This window comes from Clavelina lepadiformis, chromosome 5 (assembly GCF_947623445.1).
Source record: "Clavelina lepadiformis chromosome 5, kaClaLepa1.1, whole genome shotgun sequence".
NCBI classification, from domain to species: Eukaryota; Metazoa; Chordata; class Ascidiacea; order Aplousobranchia; family Clavelinidae; genus Clavelina; species Clavelina lepadiformis.
The window spans coordinates 13,855,387-13,881,240 of record NC_135244.1 but is presented as its reverse complement, the minus strand read 5'-3'; the positions used below and the strand labels follow the sequence as shown (position 1 = coordinate 13,881,240).

Genomic DNA, 25,854 nt, shown 5'->3' with positions numbered 1-25,854 from the left:
GTCGTGAGTCGTGACATGATTTATCGCTACCTCCTAGCTTTATCGTTACATCGAGGTAACGGTTACTGGTAAATGAACAGTTCACTTTTACAAAACCAACCGTACGTGGAATTTTTGAAAAAGGAAATAGTAAACTTTAAAAAAGACAATACCGCAGATGAAATTGATCCACACGGGTTGTGGGATACTTCAATCTGTATACTTGTTGGTGTTACAATTCAATATAGTGCTCGCAAAAAGAAACGTCTTTCACAAGTTCAAACGCGCCTGGAGAGATTTAAAGACTCTCGATAAAGAATTACTCAAACCAGAGGGCAATAAAGATTCCATCTTACAACAAGTTACCCTAAACTTCCTAAAGCAACAACAACTGGACGCTCTGTTGGAAATTGGCATACCAATGCTGCAATAGTTCGAAGTAAGGCCAAAGGGTCTGAATTCAGAGAAAAAAACAAAATATTTTTTTAAATTAGAAAAGCATCATGCAGACAAAAATAGGATAACATGTCTAAACTCTGATGGAAAAATTTTAACCGACCAAAGTCTTATATTACAAGAGTTAAGAAAGTTTCGCTAACAATGTAACACCTGACCTGATAAACTCAGTCCTATCAAAACTCGAGATTCCTAAGATTGATATGGAAGAACACAGACGAAGAAAGTACAAAGATTTCCGAATCTGAATGTAATTTAATGAAAGTGTAATTAGAAGTATGGCTAACAACAAATCTCCTGGTCCCGATGGCATTGGCATAGAGTTTTACAAAGCAGTTTGACCAGATATTAAGTCGATTTTTATGGCGTCAGTAAATCAATCTAGCGCCAGTGGGGTAATGTCTAACTCACAGCGAGAAGGGGTAGTGACTCTTATATCTAAACCAAACAAAAACCGATTGTTTACAAACAATTACAGACCAATCACGCTTTTGAAATCAGATTATAAAATAATCTCAAAAATAATAAGTAAAAGAATTGTAAGACGAATTGACCACTTAATTCATTACGACCAAAATGGATTTATAAAAGATAGGCTTATTAGCAATAGCATTCGTATGCTTTATGATATTATTGATTACGTGGATGAGTAGGAGATTCCCGGCACCATTCATTGTGTTAGATATGTATATATATAAAGCCTTTGATTCCCTGAATTGGAACTTTATTTATTGCTGTCTCAAAGCCTACTAATTCCAGACACAACTAATTGAATGGGTGAAAACACTTTACTCAAATCTTAGATGCGTTATTACAAACAATCAATATTTATCTGAAAACTTTGCCATTTGCCACGGCGTTCAACAAGGAGACCCTTTATCTCCATCATTATTTGTATTGTGCATCGAAATACTATAGCAGTTATTAGTGTTTTTGATGGTATAAGAATAAGACAAAGTATTTTTAAAGCGTCGCTTTTCGCAGACAACACAATAATTTTTTTAGAAGGTTCTCCTACTGATTTTTCAACTGTAAACATTGTTTTTAAAAAATTGCCATAATCTCTAACTGTAGAGTTAATTTTGATAAATCGCAGGCGTTTTACGTTAGATCTTTGAGAAATACGACAAGTAAACCATTAGCTCAACAAGATTTAAAATGGTCGACTGATTCTATTGATTATTTGGGAATTAATCTTCCGATGACCTTTAAGAAGAAAGTTAAAGCCTTGCTGTACCACTTTATCTGGGGTTCCAAATGGAAACAAATCAAACGCGAAACTTTGTGTACAGTTCTAGTTATGCTGAAAGCGGTGCAAACATGATTGATATTGAGGCATATATAAACGCATTAAAAATAAAATGGATTAAGCTACGAATTGACCATAGTTAGGCTACTACTCTTCGTGGAACAATGAACACGTGCTTAAGGCACCAAGAAAAAGGAGGCAAAATCTACTCAACTCGGAGTTGTAAGTCGGATCCGGGCTTTAATTTGAAAACAATCCGGGCGCGAATTCATACTAATATTCTGCCACTATTGCGTCGTAATTTTTCTTTACAGAAGTGTGCATGCGCGTAGGGTGTTAAAAATGTCCCGCAGAGAGCAAAGCGCAATTTAAAAAAGGATGACATCAAAAGATGATTTTGATTCATTCAGTAAATATAACTTTCGGGCTTCAAATAAATTTTCTGGTTCTAGCTTCTACTTTCGGGCCTGGTTGGGGTTAAAATTATAAGACCCGATTACAACTCTGCTTTAACCTTTTCCATGGGTGAATTATATGTATTTTCCACGTATTCGTATCTGTCACATTTCGTACGTACGGTACGTACATCGTATTATATGTACAGCCAACTGTACGACATCGTATAGTTGATATAGATAAACCATTGAAATTTAGAAATGAATTAACGTTAAATCCATCTTCTAGTTTTAATGCAAAATTTATTAAATTGAGTATAAATGAATAAAATGGAACTGTGGTTGCAGACTATAAGTAATACTAATACATATCCAAAACACTTGAACCTATAGCACGAGAAGTTTGAGATCGATGAGACAAAACAATCTTTTTATTTTTAACAAAATTGCTGAAAGAATTTTAAAATATTTCGTTTCGTTAAAATGTATATATACATAGTTGGAATTTTAGCGGGCTCCATTTTTTTTCTAGACACTTAATGGGAAAAATTGCTTAATTAAAAAATCAAAATCTTGTTTTTTTGTCTCTCCACTAATGGGACTTTTGAAACAGAACAGTGATATCTAACGAAAAACTGCACATTATAGTATTTTGCATAACATTTACCTGTGTTTAGAGTATACTCCTATATTTCGTGCTTTGATGCTGATAAAAAAAATTTAACGTTAAAAAAATATATTATGTATTAGTAAAAATAAGGGTGTTTATTGTCAGGCATTTAACTATGCAATAAATTACAAATATATATATTTGTATGAATTTTTATATTAACTTATTTTGAAATTTTAAACCATCCCGAAGTAAGGGCGGCAAAGGTTAAAATTCACTGTGATAGTTAGCGCGAAGTAAACAAACTTTTTGTTTAAAATTTGGAAAAACTCACTTCCAGTGAATAATAAAAGTCGTATATAGCAAGGTTATAAGTTGAAATTCATATCAGCTTTATCATGTACTAGACAAGATTTACACTTTGATTGAAGAAAAGAAAAAACTATTAGTCACTAGATATAAATATTTTTGCTTAGGCTACATGCAGACAGGCTCATCTACGTTTGAGTATGCGATCAAATAAATGTTATTTTCTGGTTTATTACTGTTTATTTTTCCATGACAGTTGTATTAGGGCACCAATGTTTTTAGTGCTTAGGGCCTCTAAGAGTTTTAATCCGTAGCAGCAATGTAAGCCTACCACAAAGCGATTTGCAAAGGGCTTCTATACATGCCAGCACCCAAAGCAAGTCAGCGTTTGAAAGTGCTGCGAAGCTCTGGTTAAATTCTATACATTTTTCAATTGATTCCAAATTCAATTTTTAAATTGTTGTCTTAATTTAAAATATTTTAACCTATACAGCGATGTTTGTGAGTTATATGGTAGGTATACCGTTTAATCACGCGGAAGACGGGGTTCGATTTTCCGACTGATAAGTAAATTTTGCTTTGCAAAGGTTTGCAAACTATGGTTTTATAAGCAGATCAACCGGTGGTAGATTGCGCACCTTCAATCGTCTGCTTTAGGTTTTGAATTAATGCTATACAATGATGTTATTATGCCTGACTCTTGTTTGCAAATTGCATGAAAAAACGCCACATATAGAATTTACTCTTTGACATTATTATTTACATTTATCGGAAGGTTTATAAAAGAACGAAAGCGAACAAAACAAAAACAAAAAAGATTAAGAATAATTAAAAGTATGGAACATTATTGAAAAAGAATGCAAACAAAGCCAAAACTTAAGCAATTACGCAAGCACTCAACATAGACTGGCACATTCGACCGTGCTGGGTCCTAACAACTTTCTTCCACAGTGACGAACCCGAAGGATTACTACGCGCTTCCTTGACATCGTGAACCACGTTAAAGTCGATGGGTTTTCCGAGAGTAATTCTTCCCTGTCCAGCAATTCGGATGTTAGTTGTTGTCAACAATCTGGCGCGTCTGCGCTTAGGATCCAGGTTGTCTACGTTGTCCATATTAAGCGATTCAACTTCGTCTCTTTTTCGTTTTCCACCTGCACAATATGTTTTGCCAACTCCGATTGAAGAAGGTGTTGGTTTGGTCCGCCTACTTCTGGAGAAAAGTTGCTGGTTGTGTTCGTCCAAACGCATTACTTCGTTTAGAGCCTGTCAAACCGAAAAAGTTTGCAACTGCAGCAGCTCTTTGATATAAGCCGTGCATTAATTCCTATAAATGCGTAGAAATAAAATTGACTTCAATTTTCTAAATATCCACAAAAACAACGCTTACCATAGCCAAGAGTTGAGCCAAGTTATTTTCGTTTTCAGATCTAGCTTGAAGGCTGCGTGCACAAGACATATTTTGAAAGCTTTGCTGATGAGATGTAGTGAGACTTTAAAGAGCTAAGTAACAAAGTGGTCCTTTAGTAAAAGCAATCAGCTTATATAGTGTGTTGGTTCAAAGACTAGAAAAAAGAACAGTCTTTAACAAGATTATAATGACTTTTGATTACAGATAACTTGCTATCAACAAAGTTAGCTTTACTGATCAAACACTGCTTTCTGTTTCGTGCGAACCTTTTTAATGACCTTTTCAAACAAATAGACGCAGAAAACGGCTTTTAAGATAAGAAACAAATCAGTTGCAAAATCAAGCGAGCATCAATATGCTCTAAACTTTGCGTTTGGAAATCAACTGATTGATAATGCTTTGACATGAAACAAATCTATACATCAGAGATTCAACCACAAGTCCCTAACAAATTCACACACTCAAAAATTGAATAACCTTGTTTTTTGTATGTACCTCAGCATAAGTCGTAAGTTAAACTCCAAAAACACAAGCATTAAGCTTTTAGCTATAAAACTATTGCGTGATGTAGGCCTATTGGATTATTAATCACGTATAATATAGATTAATATAAAATCCATTTGTATATCTTCTGTGAAAACAATTCATCCATAGAGAGTATTCGATCAGGTTTTAAATATGGATTATACTCAGGGGTGGGCAAACTTGTTCAATGAAAGAGTCACTTGCGGAAAACTATAAACACTAGCGAGCCGCAAAATCAGTAATGATTGTCAATTTGGTTATTATATTATTAATAGTCATTTTGGGATATTACTTTTCACCTAGAAGACCCATAAAAAACATGTCGGCGTGGCGCACTTTGACCACCTTTGCCATAGAGTATAGAATCTATACCTGAAAACAATGTCGGATTCTATGTCTAGTGTGCCTAAATAAAGAAAAAAATAGACAGAAACAACGTTCATTAAGGGTACTCTTGGTAGCCTTTACAATTTTTTTGGAATTTTACGATTCGACTAGAAGAGCCGCAAAAAACATGCCGGCGAGCCGCAGTTTGCCCACCCCTCGATTATACTGTCAACAGTTTGCCATGTCTTTCGGTTTTAAGCGCATGGCTCTGATTGTGCAAAGTAAAAATTTACGACTTTTGTAAACGCGATACCTCGTAACAAATCTCTACATGCATGTGGACCTTAACGAAAAAGTGTTTTTTTAAAGAAAATCACATTAAAGAAAATTCATGCTTATACTCGTAAAATGGTTTACATCGTGTTATAGCTTATATAAAATTGCAGTAGTTTACCTTTGATACAAATGCTGCAGCAGCATTCACGATTGTTTGCTGTGAACAAGAATTTAAATAAGTTATACTGTACGTGAAAAGTTGATTTAACAAAGATTGCTCACACACTTTTTGTGTTTGTGATAAAGAATTTGGAATCTGGAATTAGAAAGATTGAATTGATTCAAAGTGAAATGACGGGAATAATTTTCGTATCACAGGCCTACATAGTATAAAAGAACAAAACCGGATAAGGGTCGTGTGGGTGTACGTTACTGTGATAGTTATGCACTTCCAGAAATAACTACAGGGTAAATAGGTTACACAAGTCTATTCATTATACAGTATTACAGTGTAATGCTGCTGATATTGAGTTATAGCTACTAATGATAATGCAAAAAATTCATGGATCTACAAAACGTCACGACACAGCATATAGTATGAGAATTATCCTATTACAGCCTGTACAGAGCCCTAGAACACAACAGGAGGGACACGTTACTAGTGAACAAGCTGAAGCTTTAACGTAAAAAGTTACGTTTATTGAAAAGTGTTAGGATTTTTTCATTGGAATTTTTTTTTAGAGTTTAATCTTTTGTGGGGATGGCCATGTGGATTGTTTTAAGTTGGCCGAAAGCCAAAGGTTTTATCTTTCTTTTAGAATTCCTTGACTATTTTTATCTTTGACTCCTTTGCATATGATATCTCTGAATGTTTCTTTAAGTCAGCACAACATTCATAAAGTCTAAATTGTTATATTTTCCAAAATATAGTCGTAGTCAGATCAGAAACAATTTTATATCCACTTTCTAATCCGAATAGAGCTATCACTTGAATTGAATAATGAATAAGCCAGAAGGGCAAAAGAGAAAAGACCTCATGTTTGAACCAAGCCTAAGTTTTTATATCACTATATCTGAGCCAATCAGCGAAAAACATGTCATTTTCATCGTGCTACGTAAAGATATGTAACATATTCTACGACACCTAGGCATTTGACCACAAGCATCATCCAACTTCATACACTCTAAAATGCGACGTTACTTGAAAACACTCATAACTGGGTCGGTTTAGGAATTCAATGTTTTAATAACATCATTAACCAAGGATAATACAACTGTCTAAATATTACATTTCATCTAACTGGAGAACACACAATCGCTTATTAAAATGCCAATTATATTGCTTATTACAATTCACTATCACAATCGCCATACTTTTATCGAATTACAGAAAACTATAATATCTGAAACTTTATATTATAAGTTACGCAATTTTGTCAATTGCCGTCATTTACCAATATCGCCATTTGCCAGTTTTCCGCCATTTTCCTTGCCGTCATTTTCCGCGTCCCCGTTGAAGTTTATGGTTGGAGTTTGTTTTGGGAATTAGTCAACATAGGCTATACATGTCTGTATAAGTCAAACAAACCTCTCCTGAAATCTTGTACGACCTATGAATTCCACGAACGATTTGCAAACCAAAGAACACATAAAGGCAAAGATAAACTTCTTTTAAAGTGTCTTATTGAAGCATAATTAAGTCTTCTGTTCCATTTCAAATTAATTATTTCCTTTTCGCACGGTATATCGCATTCCTCGTTAGTGTAGTGGTAAGTATCCCCGCCTGTCACGCGGGAGACCGGGGTTAGATTCCCCGACGGGGAGCAATTTTTTCTTTTATCTAAATTTTAGATTTAAAAACTATGGCAAATCAAGATGGCAAGTGTTAACACAAAAACACACTACTGTATAATACATCGCGTAAACTGCTTTCTGGCAGGAAAATGTGGTTTTAAATGCGATATTATTCCACTTACATATGGCATAAAGTATACTGGCATACTTATATGTGGCTATATGTAATGGAAAAGGGAGTGAATATTTTGAAAAATCAACACGGCAAGTGCTAACACACTGTAGGCCTACTGTAGTCCAGCACGTAAAATGCAATCTAACAGAGAAAAGTAGCTTTATAATACTTAACGTATACAATCTATATATGTATAGATTCTATACATTTAAATGTGAAAATTCATTTCGAGGGGTTTATAAGCAATTTTTGGGACGTAAAATGACAAAATCTTGAGACTTTTCTCTTGAAAGCAATTCTAACTAAAATCTAAAAAGGTTTGCAAACTATGGTTTTATAAGCAGATCAGCCGGTGGTAGATAGTGCACCTTCAATCGTCTGCTTCAGGATCTGAATTAATGCTATACAATGATGTTATTATGCCTGACTCTTGTTTGCAAATAGCATGAAAAAAACACCACATTTAGAATTTACGGTTTTAGGTCGATTCAACCCACGGACGACTCAACACCGGTCGATTCAACCCGCGGACGATTCAACCCAGGATGATTCAACCCACGGACGATTCAATCCACGGACGATTCAACCCACGGACGATTCAACCCATGGACCTTCCAACCTACGGAATTTTCAACCCACGGACTGTTCAACCCACGGACGATTCAACCCGCGGACGATTCAACCCTCGTACCATTCAACCCAGGACAATTCAACTGCGGACGATTTAACCCAGGACCTTTAAACCCATGGACGATTCAACCCACAGGCCATTTAACCTGTTTACAAAAACGTCTACACAGTTTGTTATCAGGCGTTTGTTATAGTGCTTTATAGCAGAATTGAAATGCTTTCATTAGCCCATACAGACTAGCCTACTGTGACAGAATACAATGACCACCCATTACATCTTGGATAGCCTAGTCATACTAGATTATGCAATGCCAGTACAGCGGTATAATACACCTATACCACTAGTTACAAGTCCACACTGCCACAAGAATACTCTGTTCGTCATTCAGTTGATTCGTCCTTGGGTTGAATAGTCCTGGGTTGAATCGTCCGTGGGTTGAATCGTCCGTGGGTTGAATCGTCCGACCACCAGAATTTACTCTTTGACATTATTATTTACATTTATCGGAAGGTTTATCAAAGAACGAAAGCGAACAAAACAAAAAAGATTAAGAATAATTAAAAGTATGGAACATTATTGAAAAAGAATGCAAACAAAGCCAAAACTTAAGCAATTACGCAAGCACTCAACATAGACTGGCACATTCGACCGTGCTGGGTCCTAACAACTTTCTTCCACAGCGAAGAACCCGAAAGATTTAATTATTACGCGCTTCCTTGACATCATGAACCACGTTAAAGTCGATGGATTTTCCGAGAGTAATTCTTCCCTGTCCAGCTATTTGGGCGTTTTCTCTGTTTCTGCAAATTACTACGACTAGGTTACCTCGGCACTCAGCAATGCTTATAAGTCCGTTTAATTAGAATTTGCTTTTTCTAGAAGGTAATGTAATTTTGTAATTTTCAGCTATTGGACCGAAAACAAAGGTAGTCTTACTCAGCAGTCCCAACTTTTTTTTTTTTTGGTAGCATGAGCGTAATTTTCCATGTTTGTTTGTTTACCGTAAATGTAGAGTTATCCTGACGTTGATTTTTTAACTTTGATGACCATCTGACGCGGTTTTGCATTCGTAGGCCTGAAACACGTTATAAAAATACTGTCACCTAGTGGTTGATATTTGGTGTATATTGTTGCTAAGCATCCTAAGCTGTCTTTTCAAAAGTAGTACAGGAATATCTGCCAGTTGGACTACTGCAGAATTGTGAGTTTTTAAAATCAGAAATGATTATATTACCGTAAGTAAGTATCCTTGCTTGTTGTTGAAGTTGTTAATTCATTATCATGTGTTAATTCACTGAACAGCTTTTAGGCCATCCAAAACGGCGAATATAGGCCTATTTTTTTGCTGGAAAACTTTCTGTTTCAATTTTTTCAGGTAAAATAGGCCAACGCTAGTTAGAACTGTTAAACTCATAGCGCCATATTTCAATACTTTGCTAGTTCCACATATTATAATCTAAACGGTTATTTGGTACGTTGAAGTTGTAACACTTTTACGTTGGTAGTTTTTGGCTTTAGAGTTTTTGTCTGCGGTTTTCATTCTGAGGTCATTCGACAGTGACCTGCCATCCAGTAGGCAGCAGGGCAATACTACGATTCATGATGTTTTAAATTTCAAATTTATTGTTTTTGGTGAAACTTACACAAGCCTAATAGTCAACAATCTGGCCTTTGGAAAGATTGCAAATCTACCATCTCTAACTATACCAGCAGCCTATAGGCTACAAGCCAGATTGAAAAGTTTGCTAAGTGTGCGGGGTAAAAATTAATTGCGTGTATAATGTAGATTATTTTATCTTGTTGCGTGAGCGATTTTTCACCCGAAAACAACAAACTTTTCAATCCAGGCTACAAATAACTTCAAATCGGCCTTAATAATATGTCAAGCAAGTGGATATGTACGAAAAAGGCAAAAATACATGCAGAACATTTTCCCTGTGCTCATGCAAACATCACAGACTGGGCATATATTGGGTTTATGATCTTTTTGCATTTACACTTCTTTTAGCTGACAGCTTAGTTGTTGTTTGTCACTTATCAGCCAATAGCCTGATGATAAATTGCTGAATTTCAAATAGACAGTGTTTATTTAACGTACAAAAGTTGTTTACCATTTTCCCTTGCTTTAGGTTATTGTAACTTTGGGTCTAGTATACAAGTGCACAACCACAAAATGCCTTTGTATACTAGACCCCCAGCTACTCAGTTTGTGATGTCATCTGGTTGTGCATCTGTATACTAGGCCCGTAAATCTTACCTAAAAGTTATCATACTAAAACTGAGTCTATCGCCTAAGTTAACTCAAAATCGTAATTTAGCCACCAACAAAATGTTCACTTTGTTTCAGAAAGCAGTTCTCAGAATGTTGGAAAATGTTATGATGTTATAAAGAGTAGGAGTACCTATCAGCAAGCTATACAGAGCAGAGCAGCATTAATTTTATATAAAACATGTCAAGAAGTGTCTCATGGCAAAGAGCACCTTCAGATGCTGTGAGCTGGCGCCAAGATCAAGCTCTTTCTTCCACAATATACATATTACGAGAAATTGGTCCGACATCATTTTTGCTTAAAGAAGATGGAGCTGCTAAAAAAGTGAAGGTATCAAACTATCAACTTGCACTACTAATTTAAAATATCTTTGATAACTTCCACTAATAGCTTATGCTAAAAACTTAATCTATATTGTAAAACTTCATTTATTCTTTAAAAGTTGAGATTTGAGAAATCTTATTTCTACCTATTTATTTTGATAATTTTGTGTATATTGTATGCACTATACACCATGCACATTTCTACAAATTTAAAACACAAACAGAGGATTTAGTTCTATCATTTCATGAAAACATTTTTAATCATACAGGCATCACTTGGAGACCCACACTTATGTAATTGCTCAGAGTTTAAAAAGGAGAGGAGTCCATGCAAACATATATGTTGGCTGCTGCTAAAAAAGTTTAAGTTGAACAGACAGAATGAATGTATGTGAATGTTTGTATTTACTTTTGACCTGCTCGGCAGGAGTTTTGCAAAATATAAAGTTCTGTGAAGTGAAGAACTGCGCATGCATCAAAAGTCTTGCGTTATAACAAACAATACCATATTAATTTGAAGTGTCTTTCCAACTTGGTTTGGTTGAAAGAGAAATTAATGAAATCTTGAGAGGTCCAAGATCACAGAAGAAACAAAATTTAACTAATGAAACGATAAATAATGATTATGGTAAGAATGTGTTAAAAGTTAACAGTGGCCAGGTTTGTTTGGGAGTAAAAAGAAATTGCTAATGCTATGCTCTGTTGGTTTTATAACGTGATCTAGGAAAGGAAGTTTTAAAACAAAGAGATCTAACTGATGATGATGTATGTCCGATTTGTCAAGAACCATTACTTGAAAATAGGCAACCAGTCACTTTTTGCAGGTAAATATTTACATATTGGTGCAATGAAAGATTTCACAAAGAATTTACCTGTGTGTCAAAAAACACATGTTAGAACTTAATAACAAAAAGGACTGAGAATGGCAAACAATGACTACAACTCACTGTTCAATGCTATAGGCTATAGAGCTATCATATATTTTTCATAGGTATGGTTGTGGAAATAGCATTCACATTAAATGCATGAAAATCTGGGCTGACCATCAAAAACAGACAAGTGGCAGCGATGTTATCTTGTGTCCATTTTGCCGAGAAGAATTTGGGGACAAAAAAATCCTCATGCAAGAATTTTGCAACACAGTGCATGAGAGTCGAAAAGGTTTTCAATCGGTAAACAGATTAGCATATCACTTGGGAACAACTTGCCAGGGATGTCGTATGATGCCTATACAGGTAATTGCATGTATGTACAGGACTTACTTTAACTACTATGCTTAGTTACTATTCTTTTACACAGACCTTTTTCAAATTTTGTTGAATTTATTTTCAGGGCAATTGTTACCAATGCACGACATGTGTTAACTTTCATCTTTGCAACACCTGTTACCATCTTAATCACCACAGGCACCATGCTTTTGTGTTCCGAATAAAAAAATCACAAAGATGGCGACCAGCTCCTTCCCGAGACAATCAAAGTTCTGCAGATATTGAGATGCTCATTGGGCCTATTGCTACTGAACTTCAGAGCAGAGATATAACAGAAAATGATTATGACATGTTATTACAACTAGACAGGTAGATTAATATACCGTGTAAAAAACCACATGGTAAATTTGATGTTTTAAGTGTTTGGCGAATGCTTAGCTTGGTATATTGTTATACTTATTACTCTTATATAAACTCCTAAGAAACCTAGATGAATGATATTCAGAACAAAACTTTTCGTTGGTAGACGGACTAACGCAATGGACGTACCGGTTGATTTGGCCGGCTTACCAGAGCATTTAATAAACAAACTTCCAACGATAAAAGTTAGAGAAGGCAGCAAACTACTATTTCCCGGTCGCCAGTGCCGTTTATGTCTACGGTCTTACATGGTGGGACAATTCGTGAGGCGTTTACCTGAATGTGGACACATTTTTCATCGAAGTTGTGTAGATGATTGGCTTAAAGATAATCACAGGTAATTAGTTTTCTTTATTTTTTTGCAATCGATCTTTAGTTGTTACATGAGAACAAAATTGGTTTTAGTTCGGCATTCAACAGACTAATTTCAGCGCCAGTTTCTCTCCAAATGCTATTATAGAGAAACAACTTCGTAGATGTGTTAAAATCACATGAATGCTTAATCCGAAATTTTCCAATAAATATTTTTACACCTTTGTTCGTCAGGCGTTGTCCAATAGATCGACAACTCGTTTTTGACCCGAATTCCCAACGTAATCACGAACAGACCCAAGATCACGATGAAAGAAATTCGCCAAGTAATTCCAGCAGAAATGAAACCGCTTTAACCATTCCCGGTGTCGGTATTATCCATCAAACACCAAAACCTAGCATACCAACTAATAGGAATTCCCTGCCGAAAAAGACTACAAGGTGATATAGATTTTCATGAGCCTATAATATGCAATGTTTTCGCTCTTAAATATAGTAATACTCACAATATTGACGTCAATGTTGAAATGATAATAACCATAGTACAAATTGCATAGGAACAACCGAGGGTTTCCACAACGTGAGAGAAATTTGGAACCTGCGACGCAGGGAAATTCCCGAATTACGGACTTCACGTTTGGTGACTTGCTAGTGCAAGCGAATGCCATAAGACTGAAAAAATCTGCATCGAATGAACTGTTAAGAATTTCGGATGAAAATTCGCACGTCAGTTCAAGGCAGAGTGGTTCTGCTCCAAGTCATTCTTATCGTTCACCAAATGTAAACGAAGGACAAAAAGCGATGCAGTCAGGAACACAAAAACGATCAGGCGCTAAGAGTTGTCTTTTCAAACGACGAAACATCAACTTTACACTAAATGGAACTCAACTTCACAACATACATCAGGTCTGCGCTTACGTAATGTAAACTTTGCGCTTATTTACTTACAGTTAGCCTGTTAACTTTATCATACAGCAGATTTTATATCCACTTGTATTCGTCCATGAAATTTAGATGGGGAATTAATCGTTTAGAACAGGGTTTTTCAAACTTTTTTTTTCTGCGGCCCCATTTAAAAAAAGAAATTTCTATGCGGCCCGTTGATAGGTAGCCTGTAAATGATATCAAAAGAATAAACGTCCCACCTCAAATCTTGAGCGGTATTTTTGTCTATGGCGGAATCATGCAAATGCACACGATCCACGAAGTTAACTGTACAACAATAAAAGAACCGCGTAATGAAAACAGTAAAGCGAATAAAAAATTAACAATCCAATTTATAAAAGTTGAATTTGTTTCAAGACCCTGCTTGGTGGACCCGTACTTTGAGAAGCCCTGGTTAAGAACACCACCCTATTTTGGAGACATGTAGTTTAATGAAGTGAATGAGCAAGGCATTGAAATATAAAATGCCGAACTCATTATCAAAAAACTTTCCAGGTACCTGAAGACATCGGAGATGCAGCCAGCCCACGTTTGCTTCCACGTATTCCAACGGTACCCACGTCTTCGCCAGCTACTAGCGATTTCCAGCCGTTTTGTGACTCTATCCACGGTTATCATCCGCAACACTCGGATGCAAAAGGATCTACTAATGGAGTGGGAGGGTATGATGTTGCAGTCGGTGAAAAGGTCAAATTTCATGAAATCGTTTTGGGATATCCGCCTACGATGAGAGAGATTCCCTCATGTGACACAGCAAACCGAGCAACGGGCGCCAAAAATATTTCTGTAGGACCCAGGCTAATCAGAAAGCGTCATCATCAATCACTCTCACAAACTATACGCAATAATGCTCATTTAGCGAAGACCGGCCATGACGTTAGCGATGAACTTTCTGACATGAACTTGGCGTCATGCTACTTAGGGCTCAATAGCCGGAAGTAGAATGAATATATAAAGTTAATGACCAAACCATTCTCCTAAGGTGTTAGCATTGTGCTTCTAAATTGAGATAATTTTGTGTTGCTGTTTTTACGTAAAAAGCTTTCTTGTGATACATGTTTGTGTTCAAAGGGAAACCAACCGTGATAAATCCAATCGTCAATTCCCACCGAATTAATGAGGTCGCTAATTAAATTTTTTCCATGTTTAAGATACAACAAACAACAGAGTATACCCAAGCTTCGATTATATTATTGCAAAAAGATAAGTGCGGGCATTATGAGAAGACAGATTAATATTTAAGCTTCTCTGACAACGTGAAATTGCAAATCTGGCGGAGTAGCTTTAGATGCGAAACTGCCATGATAGTATTGTTAATTTGCAGCGAATTGCTAAGTGAGTGGTGGAAAATGCCATGACGGACTTCCAGTATTATGTAAATTACAACATAAATATTTCATAGAAAAAAAACACGATATCACAATACAGGCAGGATACGCACAGATGACATAATAGTGTTGATAATTTTGTGCTAGTGTGTTTGATGTTTAACGCATTTAACAATTTACAGCGATAAAATAATTACAGTAATAAGCATAACACATGCACCTCATCATTCAAGAAGATCAACTACTTCTGAAGTTGAGGCGACATACAACTCTAATGGATCTCATCCCAAATAGTTTAGATATCATCTGCTCTTTGTCTCCCAGACAACAAATCAGGGCAAGGAATATGGGCACAACACATACGAGTGAAGTTTTCAAAGATGTTTGGAATATATGAATTACTTCCCATCCTGCTTGCTGAGCGCGATCGCCAGTGCAAGATCTGCTTCCTCTTGCTTCTGAAGTTGGAATCTTCTCTCCTGCTCCCTTTTACTTTCCTCTTGCGCCCATTTTAATTGATCTTCTTCAGTAGCTGCGTTTTGCTACAGAAACAGCATCAAGTTAACCAGGGTTGGACATTATATTTTTAGCCTGCTGACTACAGTTGACTCAAACAAAAAATAATATCGAGCATTTATGAGAAACTTTGTCAATTTAAGTCCCTGGTCTCCCGATTCACTCGCAAAATTACTCAAAATTTTTGCAATTTTTATTTATTTGAAATTTACACACCCACCAACAAAGAGTAGTCAATGTTTTCGAACCTTATGCTTTGTTTTCTTAAGGCCGTCTTTAGGTTTCGTGTCAGTTTTGGTTTTACTAGATTTTAAAGATGGAAATGACATGCTGGAAGGTTTATGAGGTCTTGGAGGAGCTTGTTTATCCTTGCTGTCACCTTCTGTATTCACTGCTGATGGTGTGGCTTGAGAGGAAAAAGGATCAGACCCAAACGTATCAGAACCAAAAGCGTCTCCTCCAAATGGATCATTTCCAGCAGATGAGTTCGCTTCTCCACCTCCAAATGCAGATCCCCATGGGTCCGTGGAGGAAGTTGTCTGCATCATTAAGAAGTTGATTGGGCAAATATCACTCCATTTATTTTGTTCTCAAGACACTTTTATTAAATATTGACAAAACTAATAAACGATACCATTAGTACAGAAATAATTCTATTACACTAAAGACACAATTGTATCGCTGATACTAATAATAATCTTTAAAAACTCCTAATGGGGGAAAAACATAGATATCAAGGTATTATCTACCTCTTTTGTAGTTGAAAAAGCGTCAAAGTCTTTGAACAGACTACTATCTTTGTTGTCAGTATCCTGAAATGCATTGGCAAAAGCTCCACTGTCAAACAATGATTGTGTTGGTTTTGTTTCATTTGTTGTTGTCTCGTTTGTTGGCTTCGTCATATCTACAGTGATTAAATGGCCTTATTTGGAAAAGTTTTTCTGTCTGTGTATTAATTAAACAGCAGCTGAAACAGACTGCACAACTTTCTCCTGCTGCAATTTAGTAACCTGTGATTAAAATTATTAAATGGATGTGCCGAATGGAACATAAATTCAAACATTATCCACAATATCGATCATTTTGTTATTCTTACAATTGCAAGTACTGCTGACTTCTTTCAAATAAAATCTTCATTTTGCAAAACGTTACAAAACAAGTGAAAATGTTCAGGATTTATTTACAGAACAGACCTAAGTTAAAGGCAGTAGAATAATGAGGAAAATCATTTCTAATTGATCTGATCAAAGGTTACTTTGATGTTTGGTGATAATATTAAAACGAATACCTGCAAAAGCATCAGATGAGGGCTTATCAGAAGTCAACTTTGAGAAGGCATCAGTTGAGGCAAAAGGGTCAGTTGCAAAAGCTGATGAAGATTTACCCGTTTCAAAGCCTTGGCTTGCTGCACAATTACAAGTATCACATAAATAAACTGTTATTGAAGTAGACATAGAAGTTATTTAGTTATTACAGGCAAATGGGTCTTGTCCAGCAAATGGATCAGCTGAAATCTCTGCATCGCTATTTCCAAATGGTTCAGACGAAAAACCAAATGCAGAGTCAGATGTTTTGAATGGGTCATTCTGAGATGTAGCTGGCTGAGAAGGTGCAATTGTGTTAAACGGATCCGACCCAGCAAAAGGATCGGTAGTATTCACGGACGTAGATGCGGTAGATGCAAATGGGTCAGCTTCTCCAAAAGGATCACTACCACCAAAAGGATCAGCATCTATGAAGCGCAAAGAATTTTACAAAAGCTTGGTTAGGAATTTCTTTCAAAAGCATTATCTTATATAAATATGAAAATTAAAGCATTGTTACAGGAAAGGGACAGATGTACTTGTATGTACTAAATGTACTTTTAAATGGATCATCCTTAAAAGGATCTTCCTTTAGATCACTCTTAATCTCTTCAACATTTTCCTGCATTCCTCCCATGCTGAAGACGCTCTCACTAACTGTTATGCTATTCAGTGTCTACACGGCATTGAAAAAGAAGGTACAGATCAATCTGTTAAAAATATTACTATTTACATTACAACTCCAATTTTATGCAGTTATTACCGCTTCATCAAGATTGAACTTGAAATCCCCATCTGATTCACCTGACATAGAATGAAAAAAAACATTTAGTTTTATTATCAAGAACATGTAGTTTGCGTAATACATAGCTATGTTCTACTGTTTTCACACATTATTGTAAATTACTTTTAAGAGCTGCAACTGCTTTGTCGTACTGCTCTATGTTTGAGTTAACAGATTTTTGTTGTTCTTGTAATTTGTGAAGCTGTTCTTGAACCTTCAGTTTCAACAAAGCAACAACCATACGTAAGTCAGTATAAAAAAAAGCAACAGAATCTTGACTAGGAACTGTCATTGGAAAAAAAGATATTGATAAGAGATTCCAGTATTAATCCGTTGACACACATGTAAATAAAAAACCTTTTCGATTTCCCCTTTAACTTCCTTAACAGATCGATCCACATTCTTTTGTTGCTGTTTTCCAGCTTCAAGCCTTTGCTCGAGCTGAGTTTCTTCTTGTTTCAATTCAGTGAGTTCACTGCGTACTCTTCTAAGGTCTTGTTCCTGTTGACTTACCGATGCCTCCTGTGCTGCTATTTGAGCTTTTAGACTTTTGATCTATACAACATAAGTAAAAATATTTGGTCTATTCCTAGATGTGAAAAGTTAAATAAATAGCTTAAATTACAAGAATAGCACCGAATGTGAACCATAAAGACAACATATTATCATCTGCAATAAAAAGAAACAATATTTACATGTATTTTTTAAAAATTAAATAGAATGCAAAGCAACTAGTATTCTGGAAAAATTCCACCGGTATATATTTCAGAGTAGATAATTGCAGTTATGTATCAGTATGTTATAGACTCAAGAATGTCAGTAGTAATTAGTGGTGTTAATTTCGGAAATTTCCAGCATATATCAAATCTAAGCAACTGGTTTAAATGTCACAGACATAAAGTGTAAAATTACACTTTACGAAACGTGATGTATCAGCATCAGTGTTCATTTATAACTTTGTATCTTAAAATGGGTCCTTTTGATCTCAGTATGCAACGTTTGTTAAACTCTAGTAAAATAATAAATTATAATTTATAAATAATACTTGCATTAAAAGTTTCAAAATATCAGTTATACTGGCGCAGTATGTCATTAGTAATTACACTAAAGCAAAATTCAGATTTATAAATTGACAATTACTTAGATGGAGTTTTTCAAAAAAACACTTGCTATCGTGTTACATAATGAAAAGAAAATTGTATGAGTACTATGCATAGAGTAGCCTGTCGCGTGTGCCTCTTTCACAAAATCAACCACTTAATATCAGCTAATTATAGAAAAGTATCTGATAGAATTTAGCATCAATCTTTCAACTAATTGTTCATTGCTATATAAAAACGAGTTAAATTGTAGTAAACATACGGCATGATTATTTAGAAAGTTAAGAAGATAATTACACAACATTACCAAAATCAAGCAGTGCTTGCTGGTGTCTTAGTGTTAAACAAATTTTTAAACAAAAAATGAAAAATACGTTTTCATTTTCTTCTTGAACTTTCAATCTGACATCAGCAAGCATTGTATCAAGGTTATTCCTCTGCTGTTCGAGTTCTTCCAATCTGGTGTGAGCTTCTGCTTTGTCACATTCAAGTTGAGCCAAAGAACTGTTGTCTCGGTCTAAAGTGTCTTGGAGTTCCTGCACGATGTAACATTGTTTTAGATTTGAGTGACTTTAAATTTGCTTTTTCAACTGTCTAAGCTGAATGCATAGAAATAGCCCGATAAAGTTATTCATCACAAGCAATAAATTTTACAGCACACTTGTCACAAAAAAATAAACTGAAATAGTTTACATACAGTAAAACCTGTAACATAGCTAAGCTAATTATAGCTAAATTCAGTTCAACATTATTTGTTAAATCAAACAGTAACACACTGGCCCCTTTCCACAGACACCACCCATTGCATGCTGAATGGGCTCAGTAAATCAAGACGAAGTGTGGAGAAGCCAATATCAACCAGGAGAGCAACCTTCAGCACTCAAATTTTGTAATAACCATACATCTGAATCTTACTATAAACTTTCATACTTCTAAAGTCTAAAAAAGAACAATCTAGGTTCACAGGAGCAAAACAACTTTCGCCGAACATGAGAGATTGAAATACCAACAAAACCATTTGGTCATGCATAAATAATGAACAAGGTACAAAGACAAGGACAAAATTAGATTGACCTAGTTACATACCAGCTATGTACATTATGTAAAAATCTTTTCAGTTTGAATATAGCTCAACCTGTTAACTAGCAGATGAGGACAATGTGAACTTGGTGTATGGTGTAGCCTGCTACAATTCAATGCAATTGAAACAACTTAACAAATAACCTTTTTGTAATAACCAATATACCTATGAGAGACTGACATAGTTATCAGCTTCCTTGTAAACTGTAAGTTGAAATTAAAATCACGACAATTGTGCAACATGCTAATTGTACGTCAAATATTATGCAGATTATAATGGTAAGAGCTATATCTACTGCACATTGCTGTAACGTTTTTGCAGAAAATGTATTTGGTGATTTAGACTATGTCATAATAGTTGGTGGACTACACAACATCAAAGTCAGAAAGATATGATATGTTAATAATAATTTGAATATGCTGTAGTGTTAACGAACACCAAAATGATGCCAGCTAACAGCAGCTTTGTCAAACTTTTGACAGGGTTGGATTTTAAGGGGTGCCATGACAATCAAATGTTTATTGGGCATCCAAAACTGACCTGAATGGTTGTCCACCGGGTACCATTGTTTTTTAATGATGGGTATTCACTGGACAATGTATTTGCTCATGCAATTGTTGTATGGATAATGCCATTGTTTAAGGTTTGATCTATGCCAAACCATGCTATGCACACAGCATGAAGTGAATTGTATAAATAGAGGTATATACAGGAAATGACTAGCTGGTAATTACGGTATGACCATACAATTGGAAATAGACAAAATAGAACATAAATAAAACCTTCAGCCTAAAAATCAATGCATTGTCTGATTGTGTCTGTTGGTAGATTAGGTTTAGTTTGTCAGAGCTGGGCATCCAACTGTTTTGAGGGACATCCATTTTTACTCAGCCAAGATGTCCAGGGGAATGTACTCAGAAAAATAAAGAGGGTTCACTGCTTATGATCACTAACGTTTCAGGTGCCCATTCTAACCTCATGTGATGCAATTTGCAAAAATATGAGCAAACAATGCGACATCACACTGATGTACTGTAATTTGTTTGAGTATGTTATGCTGCAATATACATCTGGTTAAAGCCTTATCTGTTTTCTCAAAATACTTAAAATGACCAAATATTGATCTGAACAAATTAAAAACTAATAAATACCTTGATTATAGGCCTTACGACTAAATGCTGTTAGCTATCTGCTTTTAGCTAAATTGCGAAAAAATCTAGTTCAATGTATTTGTACATATTCTGTCTGTGTCTTTACTACAGGCTGAAGAGCACAACCCATGTATGAGTCAAAGTAAATCTAAATAAAGGAGTGCAGTCTAACAATAACTTGAAAGCTCAGGGCATATGTAGGTCAATCAACATAATGAAAATCCAGGCAAAACAGACAACAGTACTGACAAGCCACAATGAAATTACAGTACATAGAAGAGTATATAATTCTTGTAGGATTGAGGTAAAGGTTGAAAGCTTAGAACGCACAGTATCAAATTAAACATAAAAAATGTTTATAATAAGAGATAAATGCACAGTTATGTCTTGTGCATGCTGTAGCAGTAATGTATAACAGTGTACTCAAAGGTAAGGCAATGTGACCTGATCAATACTATCTAATAAAAATACCCAGGTTAGATTTAGAATTGCCTTTACTTGGCACTAGCTTCACTTGGGTTAGAATGGAAACAAAAACAATATTTAAAGATTAGAAATTTAGAAAATGTTTTCATTATAGGGAATAACAACTACTCAACTAGAAATGCAAAACATGTTTGCTGTCAATCTGCATTCAGGTCATTATGCCACACTTTTAGCCTTGTCTAAGACCACTATGTTGTCACAATTTGTAGCTGTCAAGTAAATCATGTAGAACTTGCGATTGTAACAAAATTTATTACAAAAAATACACTGTAAAGGATATTTTGCAAAGCCTGCTCAACATACCTATAGTCAATATCCTTAACTATCCTTAACCAGCAACCACTTCTTCTAACCAAGTGCTTGTAGAGTTGTGTTATAATACATAATATTCTATGAAGATTCTTGCATTTAAATGCATTGAAAACGTTAGGCTTTGTAGCGTTGAAAAACTATTTCAATAATAATCCCCTCCTACACAAAGTCTTATGCAAAACTCTCACAATCCCAAATTTTGCAAATAGGCAATTTATGCCATTTGTAGTTCAATTAAACTCAATGTGTTATAAATCCAAAACTGACATTTAAAAATATGCTTACACATGTTTCTACTTACTATCTTTCTACTGCAAATATTTTGAGCAACTTTAAGCGTTAAACCTATAAAACCATTAGATCAGCATTCAACCTATGAATGACTGTTGCATTGATTTTCGTGGAAGCATGTTGCTCCAGATTAACACTGGGAGTAAAAGAAATTTTAATCAGCAAGGGAGATAGATTAAAAGCTTTTACTGTTAAAATGTTCAACCCCGTGGCATTCCCAACATGGTGCAAATATTGCAGTAAATTTTAATAAATGATGTAAGTTACTAATTAGCTGAAGTGTAACGATTATAAAAAACGTTTCCGTACTAAAAATATTTTTCAAACATTCTTACATTTATGTCAACAAATTTGCCATCATCAAATCATAAATAATTACTGACCTGCACTTCATGACTTGCTGTTTTAATTGCCAGTTCTTTCTGTTGAATTTCTGTGGTCAGTGCTTCCTTCTCTCTTCGTAATTCTTCTATTTCTTGATTGAGTGCATCCAGTTCTCGCATAGCTGAAGTATCACCAATTCCACTGCTGGCATCTGACATACTTCCAGTATCCTGGATTGTTAATTGTAAATTATATTTATAAGTTTACTTCAACAAAAAATTGCTAATGTAACCAAATTAAGCCAACAAGCACGCAATCTTTATAACGAGTCACCCCAAATCCCGAGTCATGATTAGATCTTGTGATCATTTCTGGAGTCAAATGAGTCGGTAATTCAATGCCTTTCACTTTTTGTGATATCAAGTGCATGGCAAGTACAAATTGATCTTGAGTAAGACGACCAATTTGCTGTTGATCACACATATTCCTGCATATCAAGTACTTTATCACCAGACTATTAACATGTATCTGCAGAAAAATTGAACACAAACAAAAACAGCGACCTTTACCCTACTACAACTTGTCTACTTAACTGCTACTGTTGCCAAAGATCTATGATGTAAGATGTACTTTTCTTACCACACGTGAGCTAAAACTGTTTGAGAAAGGCCACTTTGAACAAAAACGTTTCTTGCAGACACCCCGTTTATAAAATTATCTGGATCCTTGTTTTGTTGGAAAATTCCAGTAAAACGTATTTTATCAGCTTGACTAACTACCCAGTTCGATGAAACAGATGCTTGATTGTTCTAGAAAAACATGAAATATAGTAAATTAAACAAGTTTTTTACCAAACAATTTCTACATGTAAAAGTATGTTTAACTGGAAAAAGTGCATTTAATATTTATTACCTAAAAATGAAATGAAATCTATGAAATATTTTGTTTAGCTACAAAAAGTAATTACAGTCAAGGATGTGTGCTTTGGCGAGACAGAAGAGAGAGAGCTTGAAATACTGCCGTGTCGTTTCAATGCAGCCGGAGAAGATGGAAGTGGGGGTAAAACAGACACAGCTCCTAAATGGTTAAATGATACTTAAACCAAAACAGATTACAGAATAGCATGAATAAGTTACTAATCTAAAAGAGGAATGTCAAACAAAATACGGTTTAGGAGCATATAAAGAGCCCTTTGACCTTCAGCATGTTGAACAAGGAAACTTCATATTCTAATTACTGTTGCAAATTTGTATCCCAGGAAAAAGTTTACACATTATGGCAATAAGCTTGCACTAATCTCTATTGAAGCACAGCAACACATGCCCAAATACAAGCAAATTTTGGTCTGACAAATATGTGCCTCTTCAAGTCTAAAATATGAGTGTGCAAGCACTAAGTGTGAAGCACGAAAAAAATATAGTTTTTGTTATGGGCTTATGGCAGGGCTACTCAAATGGCGGACCGCGGTCCGAATGCGGACCTTTTCAGTGTTGAATCCGGACTTTATCTGTCTCAGTATTTACGCAAATGAAATCGTTCATCATTAGCTTTGTTATTCCTGCTTATTCAATTAATCAGCGAGTATACAAGTGGTAAATTAATACCCATCCAGAGAATTATTATATTATATACCGTATTTTAATACATTTGTATGACTGTAAGTTATTTCATGAGAGTTATAACGGACCTAAGCAAATTTTGAACTTTTGTAACTGGACCTTTGCTAAGAATGGTTGAGTAGCCCTGGCTTATGGAGTTCACCACCAGGTTAGTTTAGGCCCACAAGACTCATGTTTGACAGTCTTGCTTTAGAATGGTCTTTTCATCAATAACAGGTTGAAAAAATTCAAATAAACATGCATCAGGATCACATTTGTATGCAACAGAAAACTGCATTACCAGGAGGAATGTGGTCAGTTGGACGATTGGCAGATGAAGATTTGCCTGATACAGTCTGTTGAGGTCTTTTTGTCGGTGGAATTAAATCTGCAGGTAGATTTGATGGAACAGGATCCTTTTCTATTGCTCGATATACTAAGTACATAGCCTACATGAAAAATGCAGAAAGGATGTCAATAGCAGCCAATATAATGTCATAATAGAACATTACCGAAATTTAACATTGTTATTATTTATTTAGTAATTCAACATTGTTACCTTGCATAGATCAAACCCATCAAGTCAGCATACGTGCCATTAAAAACAGAACATATTTTGTATGTTTATCAAATAAGTGAAAGAACTTACAACGCAAAATTCTTCTTTATCCAGGAATCCATCATTGTCGATGTCAGAAAGCTCCCACACCCGTCCCAATACATCTACTGGAAGTTTAGAATTGAGAAGCACCGGCTTAACCTTAAAATATAGATACAGTATTGTCAACACAGATGGTATAAATGGCAGCAGTTCAACAAATTATAATACAATAAATTACGCTTATGACCACCTTGGGACCAGATCATTTTGGTCATAATAACAGAAGCTGCTACAGTGCCCATCAACCATATCAAGATTGATACAGTTAGGTACAAAATGATAAAAAACGTTGAGTTTATCATTTATTTCATTAATATTAAACAGCGTCAGTAACATTAAAGTCAATATCAGTAGGTAAGTTGATAATACACATGGTACAATATTCAATGTCATTTTGCATAACGGACACAAAAAATTGATAGAAAATTTTAAAAGAGATGTAAAAAGTGATTGTAATATCCAAAGACTGGTCATACTAACTATAGAATTTTATATGATCAACTAAAGTAGGGATCATGCCAAAATGGTCATATAAATTGGGTTGTCATAATTATTCATGGTCATACTAAGCGGATTCTACTGTATTGCAAACAAATATCAGTATCTAGCAAAATTCGTATCCGTATCTCAAATTATTAGGCTTTGTAAAATAGTTATAAGCAAGTAAACGATGTAAAACAGGAACTACATAATATTTTTACTCCTAATTTCACCCTAAAAAACCCACAGGGCCACACTCATCATCACAGTACTTACCTTATCACCAGCTAGCTTGCCAGAAACAGGACCAAGACTTTCAAATATGTTTTCATATTTTGACTTTTCAGTACCTTGTATAACCCAAGGTGACTGCATGTTACTTCCCACAACAGCCATTGCATATAAATTAACAACTGAAAGTGAAATTGACTAAAATAATTTTGAAAATGTCATTAGACTTACTATTAACCTGAAATAAAGTATAACACATTTTGGGGTTATTTAAATGTTAGATTTAATGTTTTTTTTATCAGAAACTAAATATATATACCAGCTTGAGCTATGTTTCTTAAATCCTTGCCTTACCTCATCCACAGAAATACTGCTCCTTAGTTCTTAAGGTATGTTACTTTCCACAGTTCATGGTAAAAGATGAACATGATAAGTTTCACATTGACCATACAAAATTGAACAAGCTGCTCTGTCTGCTTTAGAGTCCAACAAAAATTAAAATAATATACAATACAAATTAAACGTTTCACCATAAATGGGACACACAGGGTGTTGCTAACAATTGACAGAACTTAGGAGACAGAGCAGCAAG

At 35.2% G+C, this 25,854-nt stretch overlaps 3 protein-coding genes across 4 annotated transcripts; 1 reads left to right on the top strand and 2 right to left on the bottom strand.

The window, feature by feature from the left end:
- Positions 1 to 3,807: 3,807 nt before the first annotated feature.
- LOC143460758 (uncharacterized) lies at positions 3,808 to 4,512 on the bottom strand. Its single transcript, XM_076958376.1, has 2 exons — positions 4,389 to 4,512; positions 3,808 to 4,264 (listed from the first exon to the last, which is right to left on the bottom strand). The coding sequence occupies exons 1-2, from the start codon at positions 4,455 to 4,457 to the stop codon at positions 3,875 to 3,877; spliced, it is 459 nt and encodes a 152-aa protein (XP_076814491.1). The 5' UTR covers positions 4,458 to 4,512; the 3' UTR covers positions 3,808 to 3,874.
- A 6,075-nt stretch (positions 4,513 to 10,587) lies between these two features.
- LOC143460756 (E3 ubiquitin-protein ligase Zswim2-like) lies at positions 10,588 to 14,679 on the top strand. The gene is made up of 10 exons (XM_076958373.1): positions 10,588 to 10,737; positions 11,000 to 11,117; positions 11,251 to 11,358; positions 11,455 to 11,554; positions 11,722 to 11,965; positions 12,063 to 12,307; positions 12,465 to 12,695; positions 12,905 to 13,111; positions 13,228 to 13,576; positions 14,111 to 14,679. The coding sequence occupies exons 1-10, from the start codon at positions 10,588 to 10,590 to the stop codon at positions 14,555 to 14,557; spliced, it is 2,199 nt and encodes a 732-aa protein (XP_076814488.1). The 3' UTR covers positions 14,558 to 14,679.
- Positions 14,680 to 14,784: 105 nt separating this feature from the next.
- Positions 14,785 to 25,531, bottom strand: LOC143460755 (uncharacterized). 2 transcript variants are annotated; one of them, XM_076958370.1, is made up of 17 exons: positions 25,308 to 25,530; positions 24,540 to 24,650; positions 24,192 to 24,339; positions 23,260 to 23,369; positions 22,932 to 23,101; positions 22,626 to 22,779; positions 22,352 to 22,522; positions 19,022 to 19,183; positions 17,905 to 18,102; positions 17,671 to 17,761; positions 17,527 to 17,567; positions 17,322 to 17,439; positions 16,934 to 17,191; positions 16,748 to 16,864; positions 16,209 to 16,363; positions 15,708 to 15,998; positions 14,785 to 15,485 (listed from the first exon to the last, which is right to left on the bottom strand). In XM_076958370.1, exons 1-17 carry the CDS (start codon positions 25,425 to 25,427, stop codon positions 15,342 to 15,344), a joined length of 2,559 nt encoding a protein of 852 aa, XP_076814485.1. In that variant the 5' UTR covers positions 25,428 to 25,530; the 3' UTR covers positions 14,785 to 15,341. The 2 variants fall into 2 exon arrangements, with proteins under 2 accessions (XP_076814485.1, XP_076814487.1); XM_076958372.1 differs by lacking the exons at positions 14,785 to 15,485; positions 15,708 to 15,998 and having other exon boundaries at positions 16,347 to 16,469; positions 25,308 to 25,531.
- Between the last annotated feature and the right edge of the window lie 323 nt (positions 25,532 to 25,854).